Raw genomic sequence first — 26,580 nt, 5'->3', positions numbered from 1 at the left:
AACTCAGAAATAAAAAGAAAAAAAATAAATATAGCAGAAAAGAAAAAAAACTATATAAAAAACTACTCAGAAATAAGCATAGATGCGCTTATAGAGAAAATTCAACCTAAATTCATAATAAATTTCTACTAACTTCAGAGAAATTCAATATGAATTTAGGTTAAATTTCCTGTATAAGGGCATCTATTTTCATTTTGAGAGGAGCTCAACAAGGCAGAGAGGGAGGGGCTTATAAACCGGTCTGATTCCCCTTCGGTTGGCGAGGTGGGACTAAACTCTGACCGCAACGGGGACCAAACCTTTAGACCCGGTTGGTGGCATGAACCGGGACTAAAGGGCAGCCTTTGGTCCCGGTTCACGCCACCAACCGGGACCAATGATGGTGGGCCAGGAGCGAGGACCATTGGTCCCGGTTCGTCCCACCAACCGGGACCAAAAGGTCCAGACGAACCGGGACCAATGGCCCACGTGGTCCGGCCGGCCCCCGGGGCTCACGAACCGGGTCCAATGCCCCCATTGGTCCCGGTTCTGGGTTGAACCGGGACTAATGGGCTGGACCGGCCTGGACCATTGGCCCCTTTTCTACTAGTGATAGGTTCCTCACCTCATTCTTAACACCTTCCCATTGTTGGTGTAAATCAAGTGACAATCCCCTAAAGAAGGTAGACTCATCAGCTGCAAGACAATCTCGGCTGTGCAATCATGATGGTTACATATGTTGAATAACATAGGAAACTTGTCACACAAAGGGGGTTTATCATTCAAAAAGAATTGATGCTCCAAAATGCTTCCAAAATATTCTTTTGTTTTATTATTTTTTTTTGAATTAAAAAACTAAAGTTGGAAGCATTTTAGAGCACTGGTTTTGTTTTTTCCTGAGATCTCCGTGAGTGCCATTCCATCATGAAATTTGCACGTGGGTTAAAAATTCATCAATGTTAATCACAATTTTATTCCTATTGTTTCTTCGGATTTTACTGTCCACCGCGTCGCCCCCCGCGTGGCGGCCGGGAGGCTCCCAGATCCCATCGCCGCTGGACTCCACCTCTCCTCCTCGTCCTCCCTCGCCGCCGCCCAAGGACACGGCTAGGCGAAGCCTTGCCGTCACCGGCGGCGGCGGGGACTCGTGGTCCTCCCACTCGTGTGGGGCTGGCGTAGGCCGGCGCCCTCGGGCCGGAGCGTGGCGACGGGCCGGACGCCACGGCGGGTGGTGGTGGCGCTTCGGCGGTTCTCTTCCCCCGCGATAGGCGGCTTCATGGTCTGGTGCGTCACGGTCGCCAGGGACGGCGGCGGCACGACCAGATCGGTTCGCGGCTGCACGACCGGATCTGGGGCCAGGCGTGGGCCTTGGTCACTGGATTGTCGTCGGCACGATGGTGGGTGCGGCTCGTCGGCAGCTGGGCGGATCCGCAGAGATTCTTCCCTTGTCTGGTCCTTGACAGCACGGGCAACTCCAGGGGAAACCCTAGATCTCCTTGGGATCGAGCGATGGTGGTGCTTTTGCGTCGTAACCCCTCTTCAGGGCATCGTTTTGGAGCTTACTCCGGTTGAAGGGATCAGCGGCGCTGGCGGCGCACGTCTGGTGGAGCAACTGCCGATGAAAATCGCGCTGACTACGGTCATGGCAGACGATGGCGGCGTCTTAGATGCCGTTCCCTTGTCGAGGCATCGTCATTGCAGTTTGCTTCATTAGGCTCGGGATGCTCCGAGGGAAACCCTAGATCTGGGTCTCTCGGATCGGACGATGATGGCGTTCTTAGTAGCGCTTTCCCTCATGGGGGCATCGTTTTGGAGCAAGTGATGGCTTTGGAGCAAGTGATGGCTTTGGAGCAAGTGATGGCTGGAGGTGACAAGAGGAGGAGTGGTGCTTAATCACACACATTGATGGTGTCGGATCTCGATGGCACGGCGCTCTGGAGATTAGGCGTCTGATGTGCGATGATGGACTCGTGCAGGAGGTCGACGCTATCTGGCGTCATGGTGGCGTCGGCGGCAGCTAGACCGGGCAAGGTTCATGCAGCAGTACAACTCTAAAGATGGATTGATGGCATGTAGCTGCGGCGGCCTCATACCCGACAGGCGTCCTGGTTGAGGAGCACGCCGGACTGGTGGGTGCCCATACCCGGCAGGCGTCCTGGTTGGGACCTCAGGTCTTAGATGTTAGGTATGGCTGCAAGGTCTGTTTGGTATTAGACCCAGACTATCAGCATCCCTTCATCATTTGGATAGGAGTAGCGACACTTTTGTTGCCTAGACGGTGGCTTCGACCTACTGTTGTATGACTTTGTAAGGTCTTATGTGAATAATTAATAAAGTGGCTGCATGCGTCGTCCAGATGCAGATGCCGGGATCCTCCTCATTCTCTCTAAAAAAAACTGTCCACCCGGGTGTATGTGAGCTTGGAATAAAAAAACTCCATGTCCACTTAGATCTGTAATCTTTTGTGTTAGATGTTGCTGACCTGCTGGCGTAGTGTAGGTTCGATGTTAGGTGCTAACAGGTTTCCGCTCCATAGTGCACATTTTGATTGGAGGCGTGAGTGTTGGGTTTCTTGTTAGTGCATAACTCGCTCTTTTCCCCTTTCTCGTTTCCTTCTGAATCTCTTGAACAGTTGTAATTTTCTTGACCTGTGAACAGTTATATTTTCTTTATGAGAGTAATGGAAAGGGGTTGAGCACGGTTCAAGAAAATAAAAAAATAGCGCCGGTGTCTGGGACTGAGTTTCCTTAACCTGTGGATGCAGTGCCATGCAGTTGAGGCGTTGACGTGGATCGATCGTGCTCCTTTGTCCGCGCGGAGGGGGCGCGGGATCTACCAATTATGCGCACCCCTATGCATCCCAAGCGGATCGCAGCACCAGAATCTACATTCCGAAGGAAGCACCTTCGTCCAAAAAAGTTGAGAATCTAATTAGCCTCACTGACCTTTCAATCCCCAAGTCGGTGGCAATCCCGATACCATTCGAGCCACAAGGCCGGCGGGGCGGCGCCCCAATCGCCTATAAATAGCGGGCACCGAAGCAGCACAGCAATCATCAAACCATAACCATCAGAGCTTCTCAAGTGCAAAAGCCATCAATCAGTGCAAACGTAGCTCGGTTTCCGATCCAGTTGGAGATGTCTTCTGGGTCGAGGAGCGCATCCCGCGGCGGCGCCAACCCGGAGTGGAGCAAGAAGGAGAACAAGCTGTTCGAGGAGGCACTCGCCTACTACGGCGAGGGCACGCCCGACCGCTGGCTCAAGGTGTCCCGCGCCATGGGCGGCACCAAGACGGCCGACGAGGTGCGCCGCTACTACGAGATCCTTGATAGCGACATCAAGCTGATCGACTCCGGCAGGGTTCCTTTCCCCAAGTACAACACCCAGGGCCAGGGGGCTTGGAACTGATTCATCAATCAAGGTAACCAAAACCCCAACCTGATCCTTGTCTCTTTTCTACAATTCATGTGTGAAAGATATATAGCGATCTCAATCAATTGTCATAATAAAGGTAGGGCATGCCCTAGCTAGGTTGACGTTGTCAATTAACAAAGAAACAGCAATGGAATGCCGCTTGTCAATGCTGTCGATTCCTTGGCTGTTTCTGCTCCAGATGCACTGCAAACATCAGTGTGATTGCACTATTTTTATTGCACATAATTTAAGCCTGCACCAGGAACCTTGAACATGAACAGCATCATGCACGCACAATTTGCTTGCATGGATGCGCTAATCTTAGAGATCCCTTAGAGTTCCTGCGTCCCTGCATAAGGCTGGGAATTGAAGTCTGCTTTGCACACCCTTTAGGGCCAAAAACCAGATTGCAGCGATGCATATCCCAGATTGCAGAACATATATAGAGAAGTATCCAGTGGAATTCATTTTTGCCAAGCCTAGCATTCACACAAAACTATCCAAATAAGGGCATGTTTCTCCTATTGAAATGCAAATGTTAATGTAGCCCAGTTCTAGATTTGAGAAGTTGAGATAAGTTAACTTACAAGGTACCTCTCTCGTTGTATTTTTCTTTCCAGGAGGAAAGCTTCTGAATTCTGAAGATCCTGCAAACAGGATAATGTGTTGATAACCTAGTCCTTAGCTGGGACCATGTTACTGAAGCAAGCGTAATTATGTACCGTATAGCGAAGATTGTGGGCACTTGGTTAGGAATAAAAGAAGAAAACATATGTGTGTGTACATAATATAATATTAGGTCTGTAAGCAAATCAATTGCGCTTGGTCTTGCAGACCGTAGCTTGTATTTTTCATTGTGTACAGTATTACTCCTCCCCAGTAAGTTTTCGAGTAAACAGCAGTGATGTAAATCCCCAGTACTTGTGTGTACTGTTTATGAACTTGTGCTGGTAGAATATTCCTGTTTGCCAATGTTGAGTATCGTGATTATTAGGAATGATAGACTAAGATTTGTTCTAGCTTGTCTTGTACTTCAAATACATCATTGTACTTCTATATATATGCCCACGAGGCTCAAACAATATGATGAACAATTCCACCAAATCCCTCTCTTCCTTCTAACATGTTGTCAGTTTCCGAGTTCTAAACCCTAGCCGCCGCCGCTTTCGCACTCGCGCGCCGCCCCTGGGGCGGTCGGCCTCCATGACCGCCGCTGAGGGCCGCGCCGCCCGTACCTAGGGTTCGTCCGCCGGCTGTGTTGGCTGGCTGCCCTAGAGAGTCTTTTTCCCAAGCCCTTGCTCGGGTTTTTTCGCTCTCTCGTCGGCCGTTTTGATCGGCGTTTTTCTTTTTGGTTTTCCAATCTATGCTTGATCTGTTTGCGTCGCCCGTCGCCGCCGTCGACACCCTGCGCCTCTACTCCGACACCGCGCGACCGGCCGGCTACTTCACCGACCCGGCGGCCTCGCGCGACAGGCAGCCCTCAAGGCTGTCGTCCGCGCGCCGGCCCGCCCGTCGGCCTGCGTCGGCCGTCACCGCCCTACTCCGATCGGGTGACCTGCATCGCCCCGACCCGACGGCCTCGCGCCATGCGATGGTCAATCATAGCCGTCGCTCGCGCGCCGGCCCGCCCCCAGATCACCCGCCTCCGCCGCGTCTGCACGGCGGCCCGGCGGTCTACCTCGCCGGCCTCGTCCTCGGCTGCGTCGGGACGGCTGCGTCAGGCTCGTCGGATGCCTCAACTCGGGCGCCGCTACTTCGTTGGTCGCTCTGGCCTCGCTGCCCAGGCGCTGGCGCTGCTTTGGCAGCCCGGGTGCCGGTGCGGACAAGCTCGTCCGCACGACGTCCCACGTTGTCCGTCTTCGTCGGCCTCATCTCGGGCCCCGCCGCCACCTCGCCTCCACTGAGCGGCGTCCCCGACCTTGCGCGCGATCGGCTTGATCACCCGCTCGCCGCTGCGATCCGCCTTATCTACGCCGCGCGACCGACCCGGCCCGTCGGTTATGTGCGCCTCCGCAGGTCCCGTGAAGATCGTCCCTGAGTTCAGCGTGCCCCTCGACAGATTGAGCAACGGGCTGTCGTTGCGTCGCCCCGTCGGGCCGCAGCGCCACCGCCCCCGTGGTTCTCCTCACGGCTGCATCGACTCGTGTGTCGCCGCTGCGTCGCCCCTATGGGCCGTAGTGTCGCGATACGCGGTCCCAGCCGCCGTCCCCGCCGTTGCACCGACCCGTGCTCTGCTGCTGCACCGCCCCTTCGGGCCGTAGCGCCGCGGCCCGCGGTCCCCGTCGTCGCCCCGAGGTCTTCCTGCCGTCGCCCCGACCTGCCCGCCGCTGCGTCGCCCCTTTGGGCCGTAGTGCCGCGGCCCGCGGTCCACTTCGCCGTCCCCGCGTGTCGACTTCCTGTGGTATGCGTCGCGCCATCACCCTTGGCGCGGGAACGCCACCATCCGCGCCGGTCTTCGTTACGCAGTCAGGGTTCTTCGCCTACTTCGAGCATCGCCGCCGCACTCCTAACCTAGCCGTCGCCGCTGCCGTCAGGCCGCCGCCGCCGCTCTTCTTCGGCCGCCGCCGCCGCTCTTCTTCGGCCGCCGCCGCCGCTACCCCCGTAGCCGCCGCAGCCGCCCGTCCACCCCCTTCGTCTTCGTCCAACACCAGCCCGTCGCGAGCGTCACCGTCATCTACCTGACCGCTTCATCTACACTGACAACCGCGAGCGACACTGGCCCCGTGCCGATTGGCGCTGCAACCGTCGTCGAGTCCTTCTTTGCTGGCCTCTCCGACTTCTTCGTCACGGCGTACAGCTCGTGCAGGTCTCAGTCTACGCATGCCCGGTGCTGGCAACACCGCCGCGTGCCTTCATCCATGATGTGTCCCCGGGCCTGGCAAGCCTGGTGCGGCGCTTCGTCAACTTCATCTTCGTCCGTCTACGCATAACCGGTGCTGGCAACACCGACGCATGCCTTCGTCTACGATGTGTCCCCGGGGTTGGCAACCCCGGTGCGACGCGTCGTCAACGTCATCTATTTCCTGGCGCACCACTATTTCGACACCATTGCGCCCATGACTAACTCGGCGCCTCCTTGCGCCCGCGGCTCCACGGCGACTTCTTCGACACCGGCTACCCCGACTCGACATCGACCATGACATTCTTCACACGGCTACCTCGACCACGGCTCCACCACACACGCTCTTGGCTATATCGACAAACGGCACAAAGGGCTACCGCCTGCTTGAGCAACCTCGTTGGTTTTCACTCCAGCCACGACTCCGCGATGCATCGACCGTTACGACTGGGGGGGGGGGTGTCCGTCGGCTTGCCTTCGGATTCTTCTCCAGTCTCACCGTCTGCGTCGCTACCGTTGTGACTGCGGGGGGATGTTGAGTATCGTGATTATTAGAAAAGACGAGATAGACTAGGATTTGTTCTGGCTTGTCTTGTACTCCAAGTAGATCATTGTACTCCTATATATATGCCCAAGAGGCTCAAGCAATATGATCAACAATTCTACCAAATCCCTCTCTTCCTTCTAACAGCCAATATCAGTTGGTTCAAGACTCCGATGTTTACTTTGTACTTTACATGTTATCACTATCGGTCCCTTCCAACAAAGATGGAGTAGATGTGAGTATGACTATGTGCCATCTGATAACTTGTGTACTCCCTCCGTTTTACTTATTTTGCATATTAGCTTTGACTGGAGTCAAACTTTGAAAAGTTTAACCAAATTTATAGAAAACTATATGAACATTTACAATAATGGCCAGCTGGCGTTCAAGTGTGTCCTAGATCTTCCCTTGACGTGGTAGCTTCCTTCCTCATCAGCGGTAGATCTAGGAGATCGTACATTCCTGTATTATTAATGATCATATTATTTCTACATAACGAAAGCAACCAATGTAAAGCCACAAACATGTTTAAGTATCATCCCAAAACCGAACTTCATCTATGTTTTCAGCCTTGGATTGGGCAGTGGCGGCCCCATGTGCGCCGTACCCTCCATGGAGGTACCGTCTTGGAGGTTTTAGTTTTTAGGGAGAGTGTGGTTGTGGGCGGTGGGCTCCAGAGGCTCAAGCGATGGCGGTGGTGTGGAGGTTGGAAGTTGGAGCGGCGTGGTGTCTACCGCGTCGACGACCACAGGTCTTAGCGGCATTGTGCAGCTTAGTCTTAGTGACAGATGCGAATGGATGGACAAGCACAGGGCGGTGGCATGTTTTGCGCCATGGCGGTGTCGATGGTCGGTCGTCCTGGCAAGTATAATGTGGATCTGTTTCCTCGAGATGAGTCAGCGTATCGATGGGGTGACGACTTTTGAAGCGTGTGCATGTGGTGTACACATCAGGTCTGCTGCATCAGGACTTTGCTCCGGGTACATCATGCGAGCAGACCGGTGGTGAGCCCAGTTCGAAATGGTGGGGAGTGATGTCATTCCCCATTGTCGAGTTTGTAGGTTTGGGTGGTGGCCTCGAGTTATTTGGTGTATGTTCTCGTCAGACCTTTGTTATATAATTTAATAAACATGAATGTATGAATCTATTGATTGAGAGGCCGGGGGTTTTAACCTCCATTTAGGAAAAAAAATCTCATGTTTGTTGTGTGCTTCTTGCTTGCAGAGATGCAATTGTGCTTGCGGTGGAGCATGATTTTCACTTTTACCAAAAAGGCTTTCGCCCCGCTTTATAGATAAAGCAAAACCACCACAGCCAAACGGTACAACAAGGTTCGCACAACAAAGAATACAAAAGGTTCTGCTGAGGGCATAACTCAAGAAGCCCTGAAAAGAGAAAAAGAAGGCCACGGTTTTCACTTTTCAATTTATTATTGTTGGGACTGATCGCCAGATGGTGCAGAACCTTTCGAAGATGACAAATCTGGAGTTCATATCATGAAGGAGATGAGATCGATCTCCACTATTTCCAAGATTTAAGCTAGTATCCTCTGTAAACTAATATAAGACCTAGTAGTAATCTAAACGGTCCTCTCAAGTGATGAGGAGGACAACAGAGGAGGCAATGATGGCGGTAGCAGCGACAATTACATCGACGCCGAAGAATGGCGAAGAATCTTTCTGGACCGCGACGACGACGGCACAGGGCTTGTCCCCATGGGTGGTGGGATGTCTAGGGCAGATTTGCTGGTCCTCGTGAAGTCAGATTAGTAAGGTGTAAGTTTGTGTTTAAACTAAACTATGTTTTGGTGGATTGTTAATGTGAATTATGTGTCGAATTTCGGTTAGAAGATCTATGTCCATCATATCCAAATTGAATTTACGTGAATTACTCCATTATATTAAGGGAATTGGCTAGGTCCGGCCAAAAGTTAGTGGAGTAAAAATACTCCACTAAGCTTTACTCAGCCAAATACTCCTTATTTTTTAGGAGATCGGCTAGTGTTGCTCTAACCAATAGAGTGCTTTCCGGCGCTGCTTATGAAAATAAAATAAAATATACTACCACATTTTTGCAGCAACGTTCTCTGTAGCAGTAGGTAGCTGTTGATGCACCTTGTATCCTGGCATAATCCCAACCATCCAATGTGTAGCCGCCAATTGGCAGAATCTATTCCAACTTCTAAGACCAAAAAGAAAGAATGGGTCTCCCCGGCCACGACTCCAATATGTCTGGAGAAGGAATTTGACCATATGCCACGATGAGGTTGCGATGCCTTCTATCCATGGTCCTGTGACTCTGCTCATGTTCCTCGGTTGGCCACGGGGGCCATGGCATTGCGAGATTTTCCAACGCCACCATGCAGAGATTCTGCTGCCACATATTCCATCTTTATGAGAGAAGCTAGCTAGCTAGCTCACGTGGAGGCGCTCCGGTCCGTCTGGTGCTGGCCGTGGACCAAAGAAACCGGGCATCTTGCCCCAGTACAGTAGATCGGGGAGGCATGGGCCGAACAGATCGATCTCGCTGGAATATAATCCGCATAAAGCGCGGTTTCGGGATGACAGGATCCCCCTGTCATATTCTGAGTTTTTAACCTCCTTTCTGAAATGCATCTTGCCAGCCACTTCACTTGGGGCGAATTTCTGCTAGCTAGGCAGAGCTCATGCTTTCTGAAATACTCCTTCCGTTCCAAAATACTCCCTCCGTTCTGAATTACTTGTCTTGGATTTGTCTAGATACAGAGGCATCTAGCACTAAAATGAGTCTAGATACATCCGTATCTAGACAAATTCAAGACAAGTAATTCGGAACGGAGGGAGTACTTGTCGGAGAAATGGATAAAATTAGATATATCTATAACTAAAATACATTTACATTCATCTATTTCTCCGATAAGTATTTCCGGACGGAGGGAGTACATAAGTACGCTGCTTGAATTCTCGCTATCAGCTCGCCTCTGTTGTGTACTAACGTACCTAGCAGCCTCACAACACGGAGATCACTGTTCTTCTAGTGGTTTTTTACTGGTTTGTACCCGTGGTCGTCTATGCTTTGTGTCTTGACTAGCTCACAATCTGCATCAAACTGGATCCCAAATCTGCCAACGGAACCTCTCAGATTCCAGGCACCAACAACTTGCGGGATTGGAATCCAGGCGTTCTCTACATCTCACTTCAGCCAGGATTCAGAATATTTACTCCTTTTCCTCTGCCAAAAAGGGCATCCCATTCCAGATGTGCCGTAGATTCTCTCGGCTCGATCGTTCGTATACCCACCCGCCACCCTAGCTACCCTATCTCCCTAGCTAGTATCTCGCTCCCTCGATAGCGTGGGCACCGACAAGAAAGGCGAATTTCTGCGCGTGGCTCTGGGCTACTGCACCTCCAAGAGGAATGAGCATCAGCTTATCACGTCGACCGGATAGAGCAGCTCGAGAGTGTGCAGACGTAGTCACCAGCTCCTTCATCCAAAAAAGTTCAGAATCAAAATGTAATTAATTAGCCTCACTGACCTTTCAGTCGATAAGCCGATGGCTATCTCGATACCATTCGAGCAACAAGGCCGTCGGGGCGGCGCCCCAAGCGCCTATAAATAGCGGGCATCGAAGCAGCAAAGCGATCATCAAACTATAACCACCGGAGCTTCTGAAGTGCAAAAACCATAAGAAAACGCATCAGCGCTAACTTAGCTCGGTTTCCGATCCAGTTGAAGATGTCTTCTTCTGGGTCAAGGAGCGCATCCCGCGGCGGCGCCAACCCGGAGTGGAGCAAGAAGGAGAACAAACTGTTCGAGGATGCACTCGCCTACTACGGCGAGGGCACGCCCGACCGCTGGCTCAAGGTGTCCCGCGCCATGGGCGGCACCAAGACGGCCGACGAGGTGCGCCGCCACTACGAGATCCTCGACGGGGACATCAAGCTGATCGAGTCCGGCAGGGTCCCTTTCCCCAACTACAACACCCAGGGGGCTTGGAACTGATTCATCAATCAAGGTAACCCACCGGACCCTTGTCTCTTGTCTACAGTTTATGAGTGTGAAATATCAGCACAAATGTCAATGTAGCCCAGTTCTAAATTTGAGAAGTTGAGATATTTTAACTTACAAGGTGCATCTCTTGTTGTATTTTTTTTTTCAGGAGCAAAGCTTCTGAGTTCTGAAGATCCTGCAAACAGGATAACCTGTTGATAATCTAGTCCTTAGCTGGGACCATGTTATTGAAGCAAAGCATAATTATGTATGTATAACGAAGATTGTGAGCACTTGGTTAGGAATAAAAGAAGAAAACATATGTGTGTGTACATAATATTAGGTTTGTAAGCAAATCAAGTGCGCTCGGTCTTGCAGACAGTAGCGTGTATTTTCCATTGTGTACAGTATTACTCCTCGTCAATAAATTTTGAAGTAAACATCAGTGATAAAAATCCCTAGTACTTGTGTGTACAGTTTCTGAACTTGTGCTTGTTGAATATTCCTGTTTGTCTATCAATTTGTTCAAAACTCAGATGTTTACATGGCACTTTACATGTTATCATTATCGATTTTCTTCCAGTGAAGACGGAGTAGATGTGAGTATGACAATGTGCCATCTCATAAGTTGTGTACTCCCTCCGTTTTATTTAATCTGCATATTAGCTTTGACTGAAGTCAAACTTTGAAAAGTTTGACCAAGTTTATAAAAAACTATCTGAACATTTAGAATCTGTATGAAGTGAAAACATGAAGTTGATTCTTTGTCTTTTCGAACTGCTTTCACGTCTCAAAATAAATTTCCATAAGAGCAAGCTATTTTAATTCAGAAACAGAGAATGAATATAGGCAACTCTTCGGTTGTGAGGTGGAATCTCTTCTGTTTATGTACCTCGAAATACCCATTCACCCCCCCCCCCCCACCCCCCCCCCCCTCCCCAACCTCACAAACAAAGAATGGAGAATAATCACAAACAAAGAATGGAGAATAATCGAAGATCGCTTTGAAAAGAAGCTCAACAGTTGGAAGATGGAACTCATGTCATATGGGACTCTTATGAACACTATTCTCACAAGTCTGCCAATGTTTATGTTATCCTTTTTTGAAATGCCCAAAGGGGTGTTTAAAAGGCTTGATTTTTATTGATCTAGGTTCTTCTGGCAGTGTGATGAGCACAAATAGAAGTACAATACTAGATAATTGGGATATCTTCTGTTGGCCAAAGGATCAAGGTGGTTTGGGTACTGAAAACTTAAAGATAAACAACAGGCACTTGCTTAGTAAATGGCTATACAAAGTTGCTTAACGAGGAGGGTGTATGGCAGGAGCTTATTCATAAAAAGTATCTACATTCCAAAACTCTATCTCAGGTGGAAGCAAAACCAATGGACTCCCCTTTTTGGAAGGGCTTGATGAAGGCCAAGTCTTGGTTATTTAAGAGAGATTCGTTTGAGGTTGGCAATGGTCATTCTGAAGTTTTTCCAAAGACACTTGGTTGGGGACAACCTGCTTGCTCTACAATACCCATTGTCAAATAACGTGGCACGTAGAAAAAATGAGACTGTGCACTCGATTATGGGAATGAAAAAATGGGTACCGTGATTACATTTGGTGATGTTGGTCAACTTATCAGAAACACCAGATTTATTCAAATGACGATTGAATACTAATACGATGACTGGTGTTCCATAGAAAACATATTTGGAAGATTAATGTGCCAATTAAGCCTCTTGTGAAATCAATGCTATTGCACCGCTATCGCCGTTTAGAAACTGGCCTACTATTTGCTTGCCTCCCAAAATGGCTGGAGATAGCGCTGATTTTGCAAGAGAATTGTGCCTGCAGGCCAAAATTTCGCTGCAATTTTCTCTGGCGATCAATCCATTAGCCCATGATTTTAATCAGTCCATGAACCTTAAATGTTGCATTGATTTTTTTCAAACTGGCGTTACTTGCTTATTGATGCCTCTCCAAGCGTTGCTAAACAGATTGAATACGAGGAAACAAATAAAGGCGATTTCCGAGGGGGTTCTCCTTTTTGCTGCCATTTTCTAGTGACTCCTCTTCTCATGATGGCCTCACGGATATCAATGATTAGGTGGGTCGAAGGAGCCGTGTGTTCAAGTCGTGTTTTTTGTAGGTTCAGGCCGGCCACTTGGTGGTCTTTTTTCTTATTTCCTTTATGCTTTTCTAGGCATGTTTGTCTGATGCCCGAGCAGACAACTTTTTTTCATGTATTGCTCTTAGACTTGGTGGTTGCTTTATTTATAAAATGGGGCAAAAGTAGATTTCGAGGTTATGTAAGTTTAGGCCTTAGTCGTTAGAATTTCGGTCGACTGGCATTGTGGCTTCGACAACAATGACAACGATGGCGAATAAGTGTGCTCTAGATCTTCCCTTGACGTGGTAGCTTCCTTCATCATCAGTGCCAGATCTAGGAGGTCCTACGTTCCCGTATTATTAACGACCATATTATTTCTATATAGCCGAAGCAACCAATTTAAAGCCACAAACATGTTTAAGTAACACCCCAAAACCGAACTTCATCTCCGGCCTAGGATTGGGCGGTGGCGGTGCCATGTGCTCGTACCCTCCATGGAGGTGCTGTCTTGGGAGGTTTTGGTTTTAGGGAGAGTGTGGCTGTGGGTGCTAGGCTCCAGATCACTAGTAGAAAAAGGACCTATAGTCCCGGTTCATAAGGGCCATTAGTCCCGGTTTTTGAACCGGCACTAAAGTGTCGGTACTAATGCCCTATACCTTTAGTCCCGGTTCTTGCATGAACCGGGACAGATGGGCCTCCACGTGGCCGGTGCGGCGAGCCCAGGCAGGAGGCCTACGTGGCCGGTTGGAGGCCCTAAAGGCATCCACGCGTCAGCATTTCAGGGGCTGGGGCTTTTGTTTTTTTAAGGGGGGATGGGGTTGGGGGGGTTAATTTAGGTGTTTCATATATTGTGTTAGCTAGCTAATTAATAGAGAGAAGTGTCCTCTCTTATGTCTGTGCTTGGTCGACGCTACGTATTGTACATAGAGAGGCCCTCGACACGCTAGCTAGTAAGAAAATAAAGGAAACCATTAAGTACAGAAGTTCGTCATGCATACCGAGAGAAGTGATCGATCGACCTCTCCTTCTCCAAGAGATTGGTCGAACAACAAGTTTTCGTATTATCTATCTGACGCTACTGGCTACATACATATATACAATATGTAAGATCTCTTACAATCCCCTAGCATTAGAAATCAACTTCCACATGGTATTCTCCGGCTTTATTGATGACGTGGTCAAGAAAGAATCCCGCCAATTCCTCTTGAATTGCTTTCATGCGATCTTGTGGTAGGAGTTCATTCCGCATCTGCCACGTCTAATTTGAAGAAGGGGGTTAATACATATATATGAATGAAACTCAACAGAAATGATGGTGTAATAAAATGAAATTGTGAATATTATTGCTTACGCACTTCATATTGTCTTTTAGAGTAGCCCCGCTTATTTTTTAAAGTTGCGTTGTAGATGAACTCGCACACGTAGTATCCACAGAAATCATTCCCGGGATCCTGCCACAAGCACTTTACGAGAAATAGAGGTCAATCAAAATGATAATGAAGCATTATAAATGGAATTGATGAAAGTATAGCTATAGAATCAACGGGAGATGCGCGCAACTAGCTAGCTAGTAGTACTTACTTTCGGATATGTATATCACAGCTCCTTCGGCAGTCCCGGAGCTTCTGCGGTGAACTGTTTCCAAACCCTGCAAGACAAAGAAAATAATTATTATTACTTGAGACAACAGGAAATGAACCAAAAGTTGTCGATATGGTGCGATAATGATCGATTGAACTTACTTGTTGATCATTTTAGTCATGTCCGCATAGGTTTCGGGATCTTTTCGTCTCGAGTCTAAGACAGTTACTAGTCCCCGCTCAAGCTTAATCTCCAGAAGAACATAGTGGAAGCTGCGCGCGCATGCATAACTCATCAATTATATTACTATAGCCTCGCTCGAGTAATAAGGGAAACCGAATATGCACACGACAGTAACACTCACTCGAAGTTGTAAGGAAAGAGTATTAAACCTTTGTTTTGATTTTTGATCAATGATTGTAGCAAGTTGTCCTCGGCCTCTTCGGCCTTCTTTTTAACCTGAATTCATCTATGATATTTGTGTTAATGAACCCAATATCATACATTTCTTGCTGTTTGCACTCGACGATCTTCAATCTGCATAATATAATGAGGATAATTAATTATAAATACATGCAATGAAAGAGCCGAGCTATATATAGAGACTTAATGACAGAAATAGTACTTACAGACAGTAGCAAAAGACCGTTAATCTATCGAGGGCCTTTTGATTGAAGAACTCGAAGAACTCCTCAAATGGAACAGGCAACATATCAGTTCCAACGAGGTCGTGCTCCTCTTTAATTCTCAGATACAAAGTATTCATCCCCCCAGACTCTCTGCAGGTTTTCATGTACCAATTATGGAATCTTCGCATCATCGTTGTTAGAGATTTTTCATCTTTGATGAGAGGCTTCCCGTACTCGTATCTGTGTTCGTTCACCTCCAAGAAATCAAAATGTACATTGTCAGGCAGGTAATCTCTAAAATTGTTATAACCAGGCACCGTCCCCGGAGCATTAACGACGATGTCACTAGACACATTGAGCGGGGGGCACGATTGCTTTGCTTGTTCGCCGAGCTGGGCAATTTTTTTCCCAGCTGCTCGTTCTTTTAACCTTTGATCACTGACAGTACTTCCCGACCGCTCCGCTTGGAGATATGCCTGTTCAGTAATGCGCTCATAGTTGGTTCTCGACGGAGACTTTGGTGGTTTCCTCAGGGCATCGATAGTGCGCTTTGCTTTCATCGGATCTACCTTCTCCTCCGGAGGTGGATGTCTCTTTGCTTTCAACCCTTCAAAGAAGTCCTTCACTTCGGTCCACACGATCTTCGCGTTTTCCTCCTCGGTCCTCTTGTACGGTAACTTCTCTAGAGGCTTGAGAGATGGACCGTATCTGTATTGCCTCCCACCTCTGGCTGTACTGCTAGACGGTGGAGCAGATGGAGCGGCTGCGGCTGTCTTCTTTCGTGCTTGCTTACGAGGCAGAGGAGAAGGACTACGACGCACCGGAGCAGCCGGGGCAGCGGGGGGTCTCTTCTGCCCTTGCTGGCGAGGCGGAGAAGGAGGAGGCAGCTGGCTACTCGGGCGCGCTGGCGCAGGCGGAGAAGGAGGCGGAGTGCCGCCACGCGCCGAAGAAGGAGGCTGAGTGCCCTGATCACTCGCTGAGGAGGCGGAGGAGGAGGCGGAGTGCCCTGACTCGCCGGAGGAGGAGGAGGAGGCGGAGGCGTCCAGTTCAGAAGGTTGATGAGCTCCTTCCGCCATAGGCATGGAGTCTTCAGAGAAGAACCCAACCGAATCTCCCCTTCACCCGTAGGGTGGTCAAGCTCAAGGTCCTCAAATCCGTCCATTATTTGATCCACCATCACCCTAGCATATCCTTTTGGAATCGGCTAGCCGTGGTAGGTTGAGCCAAGTTCATTAGGTATAACAGAGCCAACAGCCGCCTTGACTTTCAATGTCATCCATCACATCATAAGGTGGCAATGTTGAAACTCTGTGATAGCATCCATGGGGTAGCCCGTGAAGACAGGCTCTAGCTGCTGAGTCTGCTTGGTGGAAGCCACGCTGCTTCTCCGCTGAGATGGCGGGGTAGCTTCAGGGGAAGCTTCGGCAGGTCATTTGCTGCGATCTGCTTCTCGTTCCTCTAGCCCTTGTACCCTTTCGTGCAGCGCCTGCAGTTGTCTATGCTCCACTTTCTTCCTCCTCTTCTGGGTTTTGTAACCCCCTGCGTCCGGAAACCCAGCCTTCCACGGAAGGGAACCTGGCATGCCTCGTGTCCGTCCAGGGTGCTCAGGATTTCCGAGGGCCATTGTGAGCTCGTCCTTCTCCCTGTCTGAAACGAACGTCCCTTCCTGTGCTTTCTCGATATACTCCCGAAGCTTCCTGACGGGTATTCGCAGTTGCTCTTCCGTCCAAATGCACTTCCCTAATACATGGTCCAAGGTTCCGCCAACCCCGAAGAACCAAGTCCGGCAACGGTCTGGCCATCTTAATGTCTCTGGTTCAACCCCTTTAGCAATCAGGTCATTCTCAGCCTTGTCCCACAAAGGTTGGGCTTTGAGGTAACCACCTGAACCCGTGCGATGGTGATGCTTCTTCTTCGCAGCATTAATCTTGTTTGTCTCTGACATCTTCTTACTCTTTTCCGATGTCTTATGGGCCACAAATGCGGGCCATTGATCTCAGATCTTCTCAAACCGGCTGGTGAATTCTGGTGTCTCTTCTTTGTTGACAGACGTTTTCAGCTCATTGTTCCACCTCCTGAATAGTTCTGCCATCTTTTTAAGAGCATGAGACTTGATCAATTCCTCTTTAACTGGCTTCTCTGGAACCTCCTCTGGCGGTAGGGTGAAATTTGTCTTAAGCGTTGTCCAAAGATATTCTTTCTGCATATCGGAGACATAAGACGTCGTCACCTCAGGGTCTTCCTTCTTTGGCTTTAACCATTGCTGGATACTGATAGGGATCTTGTCCATAACAAGAACCCCGCACTGAGCACGAAATGCATCCCTTGTCTGGATGGGTTCAATCGGCTTACCATCGCACGCGATTGTTGTGATCTCAAACCTTTCATCCGAGCGCAACTTTTTCTTCGGGCCTCATTTCTTTACCAAAGTTGAGCTCGATCCGAAGGGCTAGAGAAAAAAGAAGAAAGATGAGAGTTAATTAATATGTGTACATATGAAAACAATGAATGTATCAATTAACTAGTCAGCACGGGCTTAACTAATATATATATACCTGGCCGGACTCGGTTCGGTCACTGGAGCAGTCAGCACGGTCTCCTTCCTGTACCTCCATTGGGTCACCGGAACCATCATGAACATAACCCTCTTCTTGTACCGGCATTAATGGGCTGGAGCCATCATGAACATAGCCCTCTTCGTCACCCAGTCCTTCCTGAGCATCGGTGTCATTGAGAAATGACGCAACGACATCACTTTCTTGTGCGATTATGTCCCCCAACATCGCTTCTGTTGCTTCGTCTCGGAAGTGCTCCATAGTTTCTGCAAATATTTACAACATGTCAATTATTATTCAAACATGGTACAGATGGATATATATTAGTGGCAAACATAGAACTAGCTAGCTAATCACAATAAGGAATCATGTTAGTGGCATCGACGCTGCTTCTCTAGGGTTTGGGGTGGCCTAGACAATGCTTCAAGGGTTTGGGGTGGCCTTGACACAACGCTTCAAGGGTTTGGGGTGGCCTCGACGACAACGCTTTTTTAACTTGGTAAATTTGGGTGGCCTCAAGAGAGTTTGTCGGGTAGGGGCGCGGCGGGAGGGCCTCGTTTCTTCCTTCTCTTCCTTCTTTTCCTAAATATATAAAACTTTTCTAAAAATTAAAATAACCTAAAATGTACTAAATCAGAGAACATATATAGATAAACTAACCTAAAATGTACCCAAATGTACTAAAAATCTAACTTTTATATGCATAGAGAACATACATACATATATACATTTTTATAAAAAGGAAAAAAACAAATCATCATATATATGAACAAAAAATCTAAAAAAGACATATAATCAGATATACACACATACATATACTCACACATATACATATAATCTCGAAAAAAACATCATGTATATGTGAAAAAACAGAGGAGAGGACAGGGGGGCGGCGCCGGCCTGACCAAGGAGAGGTGCCGCGTGGTCGGGGCAGGGGCAGAGGCACGGTGCCAGCGTCGGTCTACAGGGTGGCGACGGCGGTGTGGCCGGGGCAGGGGCAATGGCATCGACGGGGCAGAGGGCGGCGACGACATCGACGGGGCGGGTTGGGGGCGCGGCAGAGGCGCAGCAGAGGCACGGCGAGGGCGCGCGACGTGGTCGGGGTGCAGGGGCGACGGCGGCGTGGTCGGGACGGGGCAACGGCGGCGTGGTCAGGGGCGCGGCAGAGGCACGGTGGGCTCGGGCAGCCTGGCGGCGTCGTTGGAGGGATCGAAGAACTGATGAAGTTTTCACGATTGTTGGCTTATATAGCAAAGGCATTGGTACCGGTTCGTGGCACCAACCGGTACCAATGCCCCTCTTTAGTCTCGGTTGGTGCCACCAACCGGGACCAAAGGTCTCTTTTCAGCAGCCCAAAGGGCGGGAAGCGGCGGCCTTTGGTCCCGGTTGGTGGTACCAACCGGGACTAAAGGGTGGGCATTGGTACTGGTTGGTGCCACAGACGGTACCAATGCACCCCCTTTAGTCCCGGTTGGTGCCACCAACCGGGACCAAAGGCCCCTATGCTGCCCGCGTCGCGGCCAAAGTTTAGTCCCACCTCGCTAGTTGAGAGGGGAGCGCAGTGGTTTATAAGCCCCACTGTCACACCCCTCTCGAGCTCCTCTCCACTGCAGGCTTACGGGTCTACTTGCTACTGCTTTGCCTGATGGGCCTTCTGGACCTACTGCGGGCCTGAATCCTGGCCCATGGATGGGTTTCTAGTCGTATTCAGGCCGCAGTGTCCTAGTTGGTGGCAAATTTTTTATTTTTTCCCAGTTTTTTGTTTTCTTTTTTTGCTTTATTTATTTTGTTTTGTTTCTACTTACAACAAAATACTTATTTATTTTATTTTATTTTGTTTATAATTACTTATTTATTTTATTTTATGATAATTCTTTTTACTATTAAAGTTTCTAACAAAAAAAAGTTCTTTATGAATATTCTTTTTGCTTTTAATGATTTTGAACAGAAAATACTTTGATAATTTTAGTTGCATCAATTTTATAAAATTTTAGTTTCAATAATACTAGAAGTTGCTTATAATGTTTTGAACAGAAAATACTTTGATAATTTTAGTTTCATAAATTTTATTTATGTTATTAAAGTTTTTTTGTTTCTACTTATAACAAAATACTTATTTATTTTATTTTATTTTGTTTATAATTACTTATTTATTTTATTTTATGATAATTCTTTTTGCTATTAAAGTTTCTAACAAACAAGTTTTTTACGAATATTCTTTTTGCTTTTAATGATTTTGAACAGAAAATACTTTAATAATTTTAGTTGCATCAATTCTATATAATTTTAGTTTCAATAATACTAGAAGTTGCTTATAATGTTTTGAACAGAAAATACTTTGATAATTTTAGTTTCATAAATTTTATTTATGTTATTAAAGTTTTTTTTGTTTATACTTATCTATTTTATTAAAGTTTATATCATTTTGTTTCAAATTACTTATTTATTTTATTTTATTTTGTTTCTAACTTCATTTGTTATTTTTCATGCATTTACTGATTATTTTGAGCTATAAGATCATGAAATTGAAAAGCATTTGAAATGAACTCTGAAAAGGTTCCAAGTTGGCATGGTATCATCATTTCACCCACATAGCATGTGCAAGAAAGTAGAGAGGCTTACGGCAAAAACTGGATGCACTTCGTGTACAAAACAGATAATCTCCTTCGAAGTATCAAGGTTTCATACGGAAACTCGTCTGTTACAAAGTGATTTCATTTTTTTTAACTTATTTGAAACCCCTTATTTTTCCGTGTTTAAAATGCACCATTCAAAACCACATCATCAATTTACAACCCTTTCCGACTTCATTTGTTATTTTTCATGCATTTACTGATTATTTTGAGCTATAAGACCATGAAGTTGAAAAGCATTTGAAATGAACTCTGAAACCAAAGTACATACATAGTTCTCCAGAGCATTAAAACCAAAGTACATACATAGTTCTCGTTGAACAATATATAGCTCTCCAGAGCATCTAATTAAACCATATATTGAAATTATGTAAAACATTTCAATGCAAAAACAAATGCGATCATAACCGCAACCAAGGTAATAACTGATCCAACTGCATAATGATACCAAGCCTGGGTATGAATGACATATTTTCTAATCTTTTTAATCTTCAACCGCATTGTATCCATCTTGATCTTGTGATCATCGACGACATCCGCAACATGCAACTCCAATATCATCTTCTCCTCCTCAATTTTTCTTATTTTTTCCTTCAAGTAATTGTTTTTTCTTCAACTAAATTTAACCTCTCGACAATAGGGTCGGTTGGAATTTCCGGTTCAACAACCTCCTAGATAAATAAAATCTATGTCACATTGGTAGGCATAATTGTCATAAACAATAAATGAACCACATAGTTATGAAAAGATAATATATACCACATCTGAATCATAGACAGGACGAGGGCCGACGGAGGCGGATACCAAAACCATCGCACTATATAATAACAAGGAATAATAAAAGTAAGAAAATTAGACAAGTATCTATCTGAAGTCAGAATTTTTTTCTTTTAGAAAGAAGATAAGAACAAGAGGCTCACCACGGTGGTGCCGGCGACGAGATCGGCGCGGGCAATCGACGACGGTGAAGACGGGGCGGGGACGGGCGTGACGGACCGCTAAATCTAGACAAATCTCGTTGAAAATGGAGCTCAGAGGTCGAGTTTCGAGAGGAGAAAGCTTAACTAGTGTGGCTCAGACATTTCATCGAACACCTCATGTGCATAGGAGGTGAACTAGAGCACCCAAATGCCCTCCCCTCGCCGGCTTGACAAAACAGAGCACTGTGGAGTGCTCTGCCGCGGCGATGGGGTATATATAGGCAAGTTATTTGTCATGATTCGTGACATGAACCAGGACTAAAGCCACCCCTTCTGTCCCGGTTCAAGCCAAGAACCGGGACCAATGGTTGTGGGCCAGCAGCGAGGACCATTGGTCTCGGTTCGTGGCTCGAACCGGGACAAATGGTTCCACACGAACCGGGACCAATGCCCACGAGGCCCCGGCCGGCCCCCTGGGCTCACGAACCAGGTCTAATACCCCCCATTGGTCCCGGTTCTTGAAGAACCGGGACTAATGGGCTGGCTAGGGCCAAACGGTAGCCCTGTTTTCTACTAGTGAGACAAGGACTCAAACAACGGGGGTGGTGTGGAGGTTGGCAGGTGGAGTGGCGTGACATCTACCGCGTCAATGATAGCGGGTCTTGGTGGCACGGTGCAGCTTAGTCTTGGCGAAGGATGCAACTGGATGGACAAGCATAGGGCAGTGGCATGTTTGGCGGCGTGGTGGCATCGATGACCGGCCGGCCTAGCAAGTATAATGCAGATCTCTTTCCTGGAGATGGGTCAACGGATCGATGGTGGTAGCGGTTTCTGAAGCGTGTGTGCATGTGGTGTACGCTTTGAGTCTGCTGCACCGATATGCTCCTAGTACGTCATTGCGGGCAGATCGGCGTTGAGCCCAGTTTGAAATGGTGGGGAGTGATGGCATTCCCCATTATCGAGTTTGTATGTTTGTGTGATGGCTTCGGGTTGTTTGGTGTATGTTCTTGACTGACCTTTGTTAAATAATTTAATAAAGATGATTGTGTGCATCTATTGGTGCAGAGGCGGGGTTTTAACCTCCTTTCCCGAAAAAATCCCATGCTTGTCGTGTGCTTGCTTGCAAAGATGCAATCGTGCTTGCGGTGGAGCGTGGTTTTTATTTTTCAGTTTCTACTGTTGAGACTGATTGCCAGATGGTGCAGCAACTATGGGATGCCAAAGATGCCAAATCTGGAGGAGTTCATATCATGAAGGAGATGAGATCTATCTCCACTGGGTTTAAGCTAGTATTTGCTGGGCGCGGTGCTAATTAGATGGTGCAGCAACTATGGGATGCCAAAGATGCCAAATCTGGAGTTCATATCATGAAGGAGATGAGATTGATCTCCACTATTTCCAGGGGTTTAAGCTAGTATTTGCTGGGCGCGGTGCTAATTCTTTAGCCCATTCTTGTGCGCGTTTTGCTGTTACATTTGATGAACTTTCAGTTACGTGTGATGTAATCCCTGGCCATCTAATAGATTCTTTCCAAACAGATAAGGTGCCACGCCTAACGAATAAAGAGCTTTAGGGAAGTGCTTTCGAAAATAAAATAAAATATACTAGACCACATTTTTGCAGCCCAAGGTTCTTTGTAGCGGTAGCTGTTGATGCACCTTGCATCCTGGCATAATTCCGACCATCCAATGTGTAGCCGCCAATTGGCAGAATCTATTCCAACTTCTAAGACCAAAAAGAAAGAATGGATCTCCCTAGCCACGACTCCGATATGTTTGGAGAAGGAATTTGACCATATGCCATGATGAGGTTGTGATGCCTTTTATCCATGGTCCTGTGACTCTGCTCATGTTCCTCGGTTGTCCACGAGGACCATGGAATTCCGAGAATTTCCAATGCGACCATACAGAGATTTCGCTGCCACATATTCCATCTTTACGGCAGAAGCTAGCTCACGTGGAGCCGCTCGGGACCGTCTGGTGCTCGCCATGGACCAAAGAATTAAGGGATAATTAAATTTATGCCCCTAGTTGTGTCCCACTCGTCTGTTTTACCCCTAATTCCTAAAAATCACTGGTTCTGTCCAAGTCACTTTGCTCCTCTTATGCTTTTGCCCTTTGACCGTTTGACTGTCAGTTTGAAAACTTCATAACTAATTCATACTAAATCAGAAAAATGTAAATAAGATACCAAAATGTTCAGAAAAACATCACCTATATGTCAGTGTTATTTGCATTCATGAAAAAAGTGTTGAAAAGTGCACATCCGAGTTTTAGCTCTTTTGATACCACCATGAATAGTAAACTCTAAAAAAATTCAAAAAAATTCAAAAAAAATATGGTGGCAAAGAACAGCAAATGTTCTAAGCGCTTGCCAAGTTTCATTAGGGTACGACATTCGTGGAAGTCGTGGCAAAAAAATAATCTATTTTGGAGTGCTGATTGCTTTTTTTGCCGCGGCACCCATGAATGTTATTCCCTGATGAAACTTGACAGGCACTTGAAACATTTTTCATTCTTTGCCACTAAATTTTTTTTGAATTTTTTTGAACTTTTCTAGATTTTACTATTCATGGTGGTATCAAAAGAGCTAAAACTCAGATGTGCACTTTCCAATACTTTTTTCATGAATGCAAATGCCACTGACATATAAGTGATGTTTTCCTGAACATTTTGGTATATTATTTGCATTTTTCTGATTTAGTATGAATTAGTTATGAAGTTTTCAAATTGACGATCAAACGGTCAAAGGGCAAAAGCATAAGAGGAGCAAAGTGACTTGGACAGAAGCGGTGACTTTTGGAAATTAGGAGTAAAACAGACGAGTGGGACACAACTACGGGCATAAATCTAATTATCCCAAGAATTAAACCGGGCATCTTGCCCCACTACAGTAGACCGGGATGCATTGGGCCGTCCCTGGAATATAATCTGCATAAAGCGCGGTTTCAGGATGACAGGATCTCCCCGTCATATTCTGATCTTTGAACCTCCTTTCTGAAATGCATCTTGTCAGCTACTTAGGGCGAATTTCTTCTAGCTAGGCAGATGCGCAGAGCTCATGCTTTCTGAAATACATAAGTACGCTGCTTCACGTGTTGAATTCTCTTTGTCAGCTCGCTTCTGCTGTGTACTACGTACATTGCAACCTCACAACACGGAGATCACCGTTCGTCGAGTGGTTTTTTTACAGGGTTTGCAGTGCCGCTCTGAACTACCACGGACGTACCCGTGGTCTGTGTCTTGACTAGCTCACGCAGCCACCACGTACAATCTGCAGCAATCAGACTGGATACCAAATCTGCCAACGGAACCTCTCAGATTTGTTAATGCCGTGGCTCTCGCCCGAACCCTAGCTAGCCCTAGTTCTCCTCTCTCTATCCTCTCTCTCTGTGGCCCGAACCAACGAAGAAGGAGGAAGAAGAAGAAACAACAAGTACAGGAGGTTTGCCGGCGCTCGAACGCCCCACCGCACGTACGGCCTTTCTTTTTCCTCGAGCACAAACTTGATCCGGCGAGCTACAGAGGACGGAGGGAGCTGGCTTTATACCCGCGCGCACGCACGCACGCGCCATGCTCCCATGCACTCCACACACGCACTCACCCACGTCCCCGCGCTCCCGGCCCGCGCTTACGCCGCACACGCACGCGATCCGCACGGCTAGGTCCAGCGCCCCGACGCGGTCTGAGCTCCGCGCTACTCGCCTACACGCAACGGTCCGTGCGCTCGGACGCAACGGACACACATGCACGCACACACCTGGTCACGCACGTACACGATCCAGGCTGCCATGGGCCGAGCCCGACGTGTTCACCGCGTGCACGCAGGCACACACCGCGCCCGGGCTCGCCACGGTTTATTGCCCAACACACTCCCCCTAAGCCGTGGCCTAGAGGAGTCCGTCGTCCGCCAGCAACGCCCATTCCGCCGCCGGCGCCTTCCGCAGCTCCGGGCAATCGCGCTTGAAGTGGCCGCGCTCGCCGCACTTGTAGCAGCGGCCACGCCTGTGTTGGAAATTCATGTGGCTTTCAACATTTATTCAACATTATTATTATTTATTTAACTCAACGTGGAATTACTCATATTATTAATGTTTGTGACGGGGAATAATTGATGCGGAATTTTACTCGAGGAAGTAATACTTGAGGTGCCGAGGTCGACTGTGATGGAATATAGTAGAGGGATTAATAGGGATCGACTCTATTGGAATTTATATGTACATACGTATTTTTTCCGGGACATCACAGAGTGGAAGAGATGGGTTTGTTTTCAGGATCGGCTCTGCAGACTGTTGACCCACATGATTAAGATTGAAAGTTGATCTCACATATACAATCTAATCATGGCACATGACCCACACATGTGTGCTAGGGACTAGTATATTTAGACTCGGAAAAAACTGACATATTTTATTGTGGTTGGTAACATTGTTCAGGAGTCACACGGTTTTTTCCGGAAACAGGTGGAATATTAAAACACCTAGAAGTGGAGCCTATAAATAGGTCCCTACCCTCTGGCCTCAATATGCATTGTGAGGGGCACCACGGAAAAGGCAGAGGAATTAGAGGGTAGACCGCATAGCCCACAATTTTCTAACAGTCTGTTGCCGCCATCCCGCGTCGCCATGCTGCGTGCGTCGTCGTCATCGTCGCGAGCTCCCCCTTGACGCCGCTCCCACGCTCGCCACTGCGCCGCCATGTACAGGAGTTGCCCGTCCGCCCGCTCGCCGCTGCACTGCCCGCGGCGCCGCACCCGCTCGTCGAAAGCGCGCAGCCTCCCGAGCGCCTCGTCGTACGTCAGCTCCTCGAGGGCGCAGAATTGCTCGATGCCGGCGACGACAGGGAACAGCCGGTCCGGCACAGTGTCTAGGAGCTTCTTCACCAGCTCCGTGTCACCCAGCGTCTCGTCCAGGCCCGCGAACCGCGCCGCCATGCCCGCAAGCCTTCCGGCATACGCGTCCAGGGACTCGCCGTCCTCCATCTTCAGCCGATCCAGCTCGCCGCGCAGCGTCGCCCTCCTCGCCGCGTGCACCCGCTCGACACCGACGAAACGCACCTTCAGAGAGTCCCATACCTCTCTGGCGGTGGGCTTCGTCGCCACCGAGAGCAGCACATCCTCCGGCAGCCCCGACAGGATCAGCGCCCTCGTCGTCTTGCACTTCTTCCCGTTGACCGCCGCGTCGTTCGCCTGCGCCACCGCCTCCCACAGCGTGTGGGCATCAAGGATCGCCTGCGCCTTGATCGCCCACACGGTGTAGTTCTCTGTCGTGAGCATCGACATGTTCATGGACACCGAACCGCCCGCACCGCCGCCGCTGTGTGTAACCAGCGCCATGAACTCCGGCGAACTGCTCAACCTGACGCTTTGATGCCAATTGTTGATGCCGTGGCTCTCTCCCGAACCCTAGCTAGCCCTA

The 26,580-nt window shown here is 48.3% G+C and overlaps 2 protein-coding genes across 2 annotated transcripts; both read left to right on the top strand.

Moving 5' to 3' along the window:
* The first annotated feature begins 3,023 nt into the window (after positions 1–3,023).
* LOC123116460 (transcription factor RADIALIS) lies at positions 3,024–4,411 on the top strand. The gene is made up of 2 exons (XM_044537412.1): positions 3,024–3,399; positions 4,013–4,411. Exon 1 carries the CDS (start codon positions 3,117–3,119, stop codon positions 3,384–3,386), a length of 270 nt encoding a protein of 89 aa, XP_044393347.1. The 5' UTR covers positions 3,024–3,116; the 3' UTR covers positions 3,387–3,399; positions 4,013–4,411.
* A 6,011-nt stretch (positions 4,412–10,422) lies between these two features.
* On the top strand, positions 10,423–11,179 carry LOC123116459 (transcription factor RADIALIS). Its single transcript, XM_044537411.1, has 2 exons — positions 10,423–10,769; positions 10,914–11,179. The coding sequence occupies exon 1, from the start codon at positions 10,490–10,492 to the stop codon at positions 10,754–10,756; it is 267 nt and encodes an 88-aa protein (XP_044393346.1). The 5' UTR covers positions 10,423–10,489; the 3' UTR covers positions 10,757–10,769; positions 10,914–11,179.
* Positions 11,180–26,580: the final 15,401 nt, after the last annotated feature.

Source organism: Triticum aestivum, chromosome 5B (genome assembly GCF_018294505.1).
Source record: "Triticum aestivum cultivar Chinese Spring chromosome 5B, IWGSC CS RefSeq v2.1, whole genome shotgun sequence".
Lineage (NCBI taxonomy): Eukaryota > Viridiplantae > Streptophyta > Magnoliopsida > Poales > Poaceae > Triticum > Triticum aestivum.
This window is presented reverse-complemented; position numbering and strand designations above follow the sequence as displayed.